Raw genomic sequence first — 10,655 nt, forward strand, 5'->3', positions numbered from 1 at the left:
AAGATCACTACCACTGTACAGCAGCAGCACCATATTACATTATGAGTAGTCGTGATGTAATATGCATATTGCATCTGTTTCAGGCTATGACTACATAAATAATTTTGACTTTTTCAGGCATTTAAAAACATGGCCCTCATTTCTAAGCAACAGTGACACTGCATACAATTTGACACACAAAAGATGGTGAGAACAATGTATTTGGTTAACTACAGTCATTATAAATGCTATTACTGTATGACATATTGTGGTGTAACAATTGTGACTGTAAAAAAAAATAACTAAGTATTATTGGAGTCAAATCTAATTTCTTTTTAAAAAATCAGGGAGCAAGCAATTCTCTTGCATATCTACGTTTATGTCAGACCCCTTGATGCAGTATTTTAACTGTATTACAGAAAACGGTGATACAAAATAAAGCTAGAAATATACACTCTGTACACATCTTGTAAAAAATATTCACTGATATTTTCAGCATCAAACAGGACTCAACACAGAAGCAGCTGCAACAAGCCCTTTTCTTCACAACATATTGAGCCATCAAACCCGGCCTATAAAATGAACATGGCACGATGAAGAAAGTGAAACCCAAAGCAGTCCGGCGTCCACTCAAAGCTCAGAGCTCGGCCCTGTGGGGGGGTCAAGAAAACAAAGACTCAGTTCATGTGGTCACATTTAAACCAGGAAAGTGCAGTGGCCTTGAGAGTTCAACGCACTGCAACTTAAGAAAACACATGCAAACAGACAAAACAAGCAAATTAACAGAACATCATCAATTTGACAAGACAGCATTTAGAAAACATGCCCCAACTTCATCAAATGACAACGGCAATGTTTCCATTTCCAACTGCTTCATCACATTCAGAAACTCACACTGGGAGCAGCCCAGTGCGACAAGAGGGGGCTCAGTGTCTTGCTCAAAGGCACATGGGCAGCAGTTACCCATCCACTTTCAACCAACCACATTTTCCCAGCTTTTTTATGAAGTCAAATCATCAGCCTTCCAGTTAAACAATCACGTGACTGTCATTGAGGACGCAGAGGTGAGGCCCTCAGTGCTTTTTTTTCACTTTCTCTCTCGCCTATTGAGCACACACATAGTAGGACATTGCTATGGATTATAATGGTTACAACAGTATTTTAATGACCTTTATATCAAAAGTAAGTGCTACTAGTACTGCGACTACTACTGCTGCTACTACTGCTGCTGCTACTAGTACTGTGACTATTACTGCTGCTACTACTACTGCTACTACTACTATAACTACTACAAGTGCTGCGACAACTACTACTGCTACTACTACGATAAATACTACTAGTACTGCAACAACTACTACTGCTACTACTACTATAACTACTACTGCAACTATTACTGCTACTGCTGCTACCACCACCACTACTACTTCTACTTCTACTGCTACTGCTATTACTACTACTACTACTGATACTACTGGTACATTTACTACTACTGCCACTACTGCTATTGCTACTAGTACTACTATTACTACTGCTACTGCTGCTCTGCTGCTACCACTGCTACTACTACTGCTAGTAGTGGTAGTATTGCAACTACTACTGCTGCTACTATTACTGCTACTGTGAGTACTGTGATTATTACTACTACAAAAGTTTAAAAAGTTTAAAAATCAATTAAAAGCAAGTGTGTGAAGTGCTTTTATGATGTACATGTTCAGCAGTGTTTTTCATGGTCTGGGCAAAGGGCTGCTGTTTCCTTCCCCCACCTCTAGACAGCCACCAGCTATTTAATAGTCTATATTAAGTACGCAATTATACAAAGTATTGGGTCCCAAATGTTTTAATGTCACTGAGCCTTAAATAGATCCATGCTGGACCAGAGAGCCCTATGATAAGATTGAGTCATAAGGAGCCAAATGTGAGAATATTCTTGTTACAAGGTGTGACTATAAAGAGAATTCCATAATATAACACATGTCTGGTCCAAGCTGCCACCCCTGTCTATCCAGTGTTGTCTTGAGGGTAGGGAATAAAGTGAAATTAAGCTCAACATAACTAACACATCCCCAGATACCAGCTGACCCACTGAGAGTTTCATGTCTTGAGGTGTGTTGTTGTGATTTCTTGTCACTTGGGAATCTTCCCCTGAGCACAATGAGGCTTAAGAGCTTTGCACAAGGGCACCTTGATAGCAGTTGTCAAGGGAGGAGAAAGCATTACTCACTGACTTCCCTGTGCAGCATCTTAGCTGTAAGGGGGGTTTAAAGGGAAAGTTCACCAATTTTGAAAAATTTCCCCTCCAACCCGAGCTGTTCTGTAGAGTGCTGGATACTGCCTGGATGCTCCAAATGCTAATTGTTAGCCTCCTGCCATTGAGGTGGACTTCCCCCCAGCTAACATTCTGAAAAATTTTAAAAACATGGAAAGAGACAACGAGTAACTTGAGAAAAAATTACCCCAAAACTACCACAAAAAGTGTGAAAAATAGTTATAAGAAAGTGACCCAAAAATAGCAAGAAATTAAGCAACATGCACATAGGACTACTGGGTACACAAAGATGATAGTGTTGGTCAAATTACTGTTTATAACTGATTTTCTCCTCTTATCAACATCTTGAAAGGTCCAGTAACTTCTGCACTTCCCATATCACTCCTCACCAGAGCAGCAGCAGCCACCACAGAGACAGAGTTAGTCTCTTTAGTTACATAGCTATATTAAGCTAGCTTCTTTTCCTCCGCTCTCCTCTATCACACATGTACCACGTACCCTTCAGGCTTCTGCCAACGTTTTAATACCATTTCAGACATCGTCAAACTCAAACTGTGTGGAATGAACAATTTAACTGGATTAAGGTGGTTATTTTTCAGAGCGTTAGCTGGGGGGAAGTCCACCTCAATGGCAGGAGGCTAACAGTTAGCATTTGGAGCATCCAGGCAGTATCCAGCACTCCGTAACAATGAGAGGAAGATAGCACCACTACTGTCCTACAGAACAGCTCGAGAGGGGGGAGTGAAATAAGGTCAGATTTTTCAGAATTGGTGAACTATCCCTTTAAACCAACAGCCCTCCAGTCACAAACCAGTTATTTAGCCCCTTGGTGACTCGTGCAGGAAAATGTTTGCTTTGTAGTCATAATAGAGCCCTTCATTATGTTAAAGTCGAGAAGGGAAACTCCACAGGCAGTGCAGCTGAGGAGGTCCGCTGCTAGGCTGCCTGCTGTGTTTATGTAATTGCTGATCAGCGGCCATGTGAACCTGGCCTCTCACTCTCTCTGTCTTTAAATGACCGCTCCTATAAAAAGGCGTGTGACCCCACTGCGACTCGGCACTGCCAGACAGCCTGTTGATATCCTGCAGCAGCTGAAGCTCTCTGTGGATCCACATAACAAATGCCTCCCATCGGCTGACCTTTCACTCCTGCACAGACTATGCTGGCCATGCCACACCTCTTCCCCTGAATTGAATGTGCACACACACACACACACACACACACACCACCCTGACCCACTATCATCGATGTAATCCTCAATATCAATGATGTGAGATCAGGATTCAGGCAGTAGCTTGTGGGTGGCAGTGCCTACAGTGTGGCTTGCCGTGTTCAGCTGCAACATTACACTCGTGTTGCCTGTGTGTTTTTATGCAGGTTAGAGCTGTTTGAATCCCACAATGAGACTTCAGGCCTCCCGACACTCTACACAGGAAAGAGATGGTAGTAGTGACTTAACTTTCAATAATTATTAAGAATTTTTCAGTGCTGATACTGATTTGAATTACTTGTAATCCAGGACACTGATAACCAGGGCCAGTATTCATTTGCAGTAAACCTGTGTTCAAACTTGTGGTGCCAAGATCACCGTATCTGAACCACCAGGGGTGCCGCCAGGGATTTTGGGCCCCATGAAAAGAAATCTTATTGGGCCCTTGGATAGCCGGCCAATAGATAAACCTTTTTATTTCAGGCCTTTCGAGGGCCCCCTCCCCCATTGTGGCCCTGGGTAATCAGTCCCACTTTTCCCCCCACTACGACGCCCCTGTGAACCACCATCATGAACCTTGCTTTGAATTAACAAAAGATTTTATTATTATACATTATTATATTAGTTAAAAAAATATTAGGAAAAAACAGAAATTTAGAAAACAAATCTCCTGATTTTTCAAAAAACAACAACAACAACAACAACAACAACAACAACAAACAAACAAAAAAAAAACAAACAATAAAACTGTACTTAGAATGAATAAAATAATATATTTAAAAGTCTGATCAGTGATGCTGGATTAGATTTCTGCGTTTAGACGCCTTTCACAAGCATTTAAATCCAGTAAAACTGAAACAAAAATCTTAACCCTTCTGTTCTTATGGCAGGTAAGCAAAGGCAACACCTTATTGTCTTAAATGTTCTGTTAAATTCTGTTAAATTCTGTTTTTCAGACAGAGAGACAGCGTCTGAATGGTTTCCATATCAAAATTATCATATCGGTTATGGAGAAATTCTGAATATAGGCCCTGATACTCAGTCAATCCTTAATAATTATCAATACAGAGTTGTGTACTGCTTCCAGTCTCCACCATGTGTGTAAAACACCATGACCCATGTCTCACAGGAACAGATGAGAGAGTACAGTAAATATTTCACATGCTTAAAAGGGAACTGTTAATGTATTTATTCCAGCCAGAGGTGAAAGGTCAGGGCTGTTAAACTTGGTCAGTGGACTGAAGTGAGCTATCTGACGCCGTGTACTGCTGCAGAATGCAAAGAGGGGCCTGAACATGATGCTGCTGCTCACCTGCAACACATTTTGAAACGTAATTTTAGACTAATGAGGAACAAAACAACAAACTAAGGCTTTTCTCGCAGTGGAGCATCACAAGCACTTCGTAAGCACATTGCGAGTGCACAATAATCATTAGAATCACAGCATCCCTTGCTTTTTATTTATGGTTATTAAGTGTTGGCTTGTTAATTGCATGGGAGTAAATGTTCCTCATTTCTAAAATTTACTGTAAAAAAAATGAGCAACAGAGCATGACACAAGCAATGTGCAAAACATTAGCTGGCTAAATACTTTATGGGGTAAATTTGTAGTTAATATCACGATATAAAGATGAATGTTATTTTATCTGATGATAATATTACATGAAAATTTAATCCATGTTTCTGATGGGCCTATAATCTTTTTTAAAGCATCACAATGTAATTCAAAAAAAGAAGAGCAAAATTTAAAAATTAATCTAACTGTCTGGCAAAAAACTGAACTGTACTTTATTAGTCCAAATACACGGAAATTGGTCTTGCCACCGGTGATCAAAATACTTTACGAGATTCAAAACAAATATACATATAACAAACATTTAAAGACATACAAAAACATTAGATCATCCTGACAATATCCAGTGTCCCTGAGCATCAAAGAAGGGACAAAAGAGCTTTTAAAGGACCATCACATTGATTGGAATGAATGGAATCCAGTTGCTGGATAAAAGGTAGGGAAAATGGTATTGGAATTCTAAGACACCACGGCTCACTTTGGGAAAGGATCAGCAAGTATAGTATACACACTTTTTATATATTACACAAAACATGCACCGTCCCTTTACAGTTCAGTGTTCTGAGACGGTTAACCACAGGAGGAAAAGATTAAAAATATATATATATATTGTCCCCTCTGCGATCGGGAAATGAGCATTGGACATTGTCAGCATCTTAAATTGCACAAATGTGCACAAGGTGATATATCCATTTAAAGTGACTTACTTGTCAAGGTGAGCTGCCGTTTACCTGTGCTCCACCACAAAGCTCATGGTTGTCCCATCAAAAGAGGGCGGGGCGATGATGCGGGGCCCCTGCTGGGACGTGATGCTGATGATTGGCTGCTTGGTGGTGGAGAAGCCCTGCAGCGGCCTGTTGGCAGCAGTCTGCTGCTGAGCCCCAGAGGCTGTCTGGGGAGACTTTCCGGTGGCCATGTAGTAGGGGCTCTCCATGTAGATGCCCTCAGTTTGCTGCGACAATGCTTTATCCCCGCTGTCTGAGTCGGACTGCGCTGACATCTGCGACTGGGCCAGCCTCCCGGCAGAGATCACAGGCGGCGTCGGCACGAAACCTGGATAGATCATATAGGTGTGACCGTATGCCCCGGGACTGAGGGCCAGAGGCGCCATGGGCATGGGCATCGGGGTCATGGGTGGCTGTGGCATGGGCACGTCCACGTACTGGCCTGTTTCGGGGTCAAAGAGGCGCTTGGTGGCCGGCTGAACAGGAGTGTCCACCAGGTAGTAGTTCCCAGTGGTGGGATCCAGGAGCATCTTCCTCTGGGTGGCCTGGAAGGGCTCCAGGGTTGGGGTTGGAGTGATGGTCGGGGAGAAGCAGAAGACCTGCGGCTGATTGGCTGGCATGCTCAGTGGAAGGGAGTGGTAGATAGTGGCGGCAGCTGGGATTTCTGGTGACCTGGTTTCCATCACGATGCTGGAGCGTTTGGGAGACTGGTTGTGGTCCTCCCGGCCCTTGATGCTGGTGCTGGGTCCCACATGAGATGGAGGGCTGGCTTCGTGTGATTGGGCAGTGATCGTATAAACTGATGTTTTTTCACCAGATGTTGCTTGCTTACTGCTGCTGGCATGGGACTTAATGGGAATGGTTAGGTAGTTCTCATTGTCAGCCGAGGCACTGAAAAGGTTTTGGGCGGACCTGTCCACCTCGCCGCCATGCTTCTCCTTTGCATCTACTTGATGCCTCATCTGGCTTATTTTTAGTGACACTGGCACTTTCGGAGACTTGTGCACGAGGCCTTTGGTGCTGTATGGTGTCTGTGTGATGGCATTCAGCTGGGGGGGCTTTGTATTTTGGCCGGAGCTGAGGCTGAACATGTTTTTGCTCCCCCCGGTACTAGCAGCTTGCACTGAAAGTGACTTGGCACTGAGCCTCTCGTCCCGGCTGGTGTGGCTCTGGAAGTTTTTAGGAGGGTCTTTCTCCTCTCTTCTGAACAAGGTCTCATTGCCAGGGGATGCTGCTGCCACCGGTGGTATCTTGTCTATGTTTGTGTAGGAGTCTCTCCTCACAGGCCTGTCTGCACTGGACCCCCGGCCTCCTTCATCCTCAGAGCCCCCGTGCTCCTCACTGGCAATCAGTGACAGCACATGGCTGTCTGTTAGGGGCTGGGGCTCACTTTTCCTCTTCCATTCATTTCTGTCAAAAACATAAAGCTGCTCCATGGTTTTGACAGCAGCTTGGAGTTTTTCTAAGGCCACCTGGTTGGCCATCTTTGATTCAGGTTTCTTCTCTGCTATATCTGAGGTTTTTTCCTGCCTCCGAGAGGCTGTTCTGGTCTCAATTCTCAACCCTATAGCCCCCTCAGAGGAGTCTACTTTATTTGAACTGCCTGTGGCTGCTCTCCCCAGTGGCCTTTGGAGTAGTGACCCACTTTTAGCGCCCTCTGGAGAACATCTATCTATGTCAAACGGCTCTTCATTCAGCCTTCCTTTGGATAGATCGATTAGATTTCCAGATTGTTTTCCGTGGCTATTTGTATTGACAGATTGGCACTTTATCACTATTGGGGAAACAGAGGCGGGGTTTCGATAAGGCACCTGTTTCTTTTGCTCTGCAGTGGGGTCGGCAGTGGCAAAGCTAGATTTATTATCGTTGTTATCCAAGGAAACAAAGTGATATGAACTTTTTACCAATTTACGCACGTCTCTCACTTGGTGTATGGGCGTCTGCAGCTTCCCCTTATTATTATCTCTTATGTCTCTAACCATGAAATGCGGCACTTTGTCTGAGGACTCACCCTTCAAGGCTGCAGCAAGCGCTTGACATCTGAAGTCATCTGTTCTGAGCAGGCTGGCCGCGTTACAGCCGATACTGGGAGCCCGCAGTTTGGAAACTCCAAACGGCTCCACTTTATTATCTCTGACGCTCCGTAAGTTAATTTTGATTTCTGGAGATTTTGATGTTGCGACACTCCTGGAGTCTGCGACGTATAAGGTGTTGCCAGAGCGCAGTTTCATTCCCTCTCCCTCAACACATGGAGAATAATTCCTGGTCGGCAGCTGCTGTCCAACTTCTCCGTCACTAGACAGCAGTTGGATACTTGGCACAAACAAATGTGACATTTTAGTGAGTTTACTGCTGCCTTCTGTGTACGGGCCCCCCTCGTCCGGGTCGTTCTTGGGTGAAGGCGGGTTCTCCTCTGGAGTTTTATCGTTTTTATGTTCCTTTTGAAACTCTAGCTCTCCGTCCTTCCAGCATCTGAATGCGCTATTTTGGCTGCGAAGCAACGTGCTTTTGGACGCTTCCAATGCGCCTTTTTTAGTATCGATTCCGGCTTCATTTGTCGGTTCAAAATTAGTTTCGGGCTCAAGAGTTAAATCGTCTTGTCTCCGCGAGTCGCTTTTGGTATCACATGAGCCGCTATCCACTATGTCCCCTATTTCATCCACACACATTATGGCAAAGTCAGAGCTGGTCTCGGAAAACTTGGAGCTCTGTCTGTGCAGCTCCCTGCTCCCCTTCCCCTTGTGGCTTTCGCTTTCCTGATGGGCAAAACATGGGGATATCTGATGGGGTTCACATATTTCCCCTCTTTCCATTTTGCGCTCCTGCTCAAACTGCATCTTCTTAGAAATGACATTTTTAATCAGGCTTGAAGCGAAAATGGCTTTCTTGTGCGTGTCTTCCATGGTTTCCCCTGCATTACAGGGCAGCCTCCTGGCCCCTCTCCTCTGGCCGCTTGGCAAGCTGTTGGTAACTTCATCTGTGGAACGTGATCCTGCAGCGTTTTGTGCAAATTTCGCACGTCTTTCTCCCCCTGACATTCCCGATTTTACATTACACCGAAAATTCAGTGTTTCTGTGAGTGTAATCACTCCACTCTGCCCCTGCCCAAATTTTCCCATCAGCTCAATTTTCTTTGTTGATGACGATGCGCTGTGGGGATTGCCATTCAGAGTGAAGATCTTGCTCGGGGGCGGTTTGATGCTTGCCAGTGCAACTCCCTTATAACCTTTATTATCTATATTTTTGGCTATTTCAAATGAGGACGTTGAATTTTTATGGGCCATCATACTTTGGTCCAGTCCCTGGGACATGTTGACGTTGCCATATTTCAGGTCGACAAACGTGGACCACCTGTTTATCCCTATCCCGTGCTCTGATGCGGAGGACTCACTGGAAGTGCTGAAATTAATGGCATCAAAGTAGGGGTAGGCCAGGCTCTTGAAGGCTCTGGCTGTCAGGTTGCGCACCTCTTTGTCAGCGTCGTCCAGTTCACTGACAGCGCTGGACGCACCGCTGGAGTACTCGGTAACCTCTTTCCCCTTTAATTTACTGCCAAAGTGTAAGCGTCCGGGCGCGGCAATGAAGCACTTTGCGCTATCACGCAATTTCCCTGCTTTCCCATCAGCTCCCCTAAAGACATAGCGACTCATGTCTCCGGAGCGCTTGGCATGATAAAGAATATTTCCCTTTTCTTGGATGTTGCTAGGGTCATTTATAGCTCGGGAAGTGGTTTTGATTGACAGGTGGATCTGCCCAGCACTGTTGCCACTGCACTGCTGCTGGGCCTTTGACAGACTCTCATCTGAGCTGGTGAACTTGGCCGCGTCGCAGAGATCACTTTCCAGCAGAGTGCTGACGGCTGCTGCGCCGTGAGGACGAGTCGGGTGGCTTTTCCCTCTCTCCCCCACCGCTCCATCACCGTCAAAAGACGCATAATCGACAAAAGAGTAGACCTGATTATCATCTTCGATGTCCCAGCTGGAGGAGCCCACGCCGTTCTCGTAGTCCCCCTCATGATCAGAAAGCTCTGATAGCTGGATCTCATGCGTGGTAATGTAATGGGACTCGTCCTCCGTTACGCACGGGACGCAGTCGTCGGAAAGCACCAAACTCACATCATCCTCCTCCTCAAAGTCTTCCGACACACTACCCCCACTCAGATAATTATCGATATTGTGTGATTCTTCCTTGGAAGTTGTGTTTTTTGTTTCTTCTTCTTTGGATAGGTCTGGCTGCGTTGTGTTGCGCTCCCTGCTGTCAGTTTCTTGCGATCTGACACATTCCTCCACTTGGACACAATGATCCGCAGATGATGAGGGGGGATCAGTGCCAGTGCGACCTTCCGTGTCATCCTCCGCACATTTCCTAACATTGGCATCCTCCTTCCCCTTAGTTTCAGTATCGCTTTGATTCGCCAGCCTTCCTTGCTCGGGATTTGTGTCCATTACGCACGGGGCACCCGCACCGCTGCTGTTAATGAGGACGGTTTGGTTTCCCTCGGCGAGGTAAGACACTTTCGCCGGTTTTGTTTCGCCTGCCTTTAAGTCTATTAAATCCAAGTCGACGTAGTTAGCTTCGTCCTGCTTTCCCGGGGCATCTCCGCCGCCGCGCGCTGCTTTCTGGAGCAGATCCCCGCGCTCCCGTTGAGTCGGCGTCTCCACGGAGGCTTCCTTTGTCTTCATCGCTGAGCCCACGGCTTGAAGCTTACATATGACATTTGACAACAAAGAAATGAGCGAGATGGAGCTCCCTTGGAGCCGACACTGAGCCACGGGCGTTCATGAAGAGATGGTGTTGCGCGCAAAGCCCCCCGCGGCCGGCTCAGGCCGTCACTCTGGATGACACGGAAGCGCTCCAGACATTCCAGCTGACCGCCGCAGGAAGCTTAAAGCAGAGTATCTA

The 10,655-nt window shown here is 45.7% G+C and overlaps 1 protein-coding gene across 1 annotated transcript; it reads right to left on the minus strand.

The window, feature by feature from the left end:
• Nucleotides 1-5,755: 5,755 nt before the first annotated feature.
• On the minus strand, nucleotides 5,756-10,435 carry c18h4orf54 (chromosome 18 C4orf54 homolog). Its single transcript, XM_030075761.1, has 2 exons — nucleotides 6,586-10,435; nucleotides 5,756-6,522 (listed from the first exon to the last, which is right to left on the minus strand). Exons 1-2 carry the CDS (start codon nucleotides 10,433-10,435, stop codon nucleotides 5,756-5,758), a joined length of 4,617 nt encoding a protein of 1,538 aa, XP_029931621.1.
• Between the last annotated feature and the right edge of the window lie 220 nt (nucleotides 10,436-10,655).

Source organism: Myripristis murdjan, chromosome 18 (genome assembly GCF_902150065.1).
Source record: "Myripristis murdjan chromosome 18, fMyrMur1.1, whole genome shotgun sequence".
Classification (NCBI taxonomy): domain Eukaryota; kingdom Metazoa; phylum Chordata; class Actinopteri; order Holocentriformes; family Holocentridae; genus Myripristis; species Myripristis murdjan.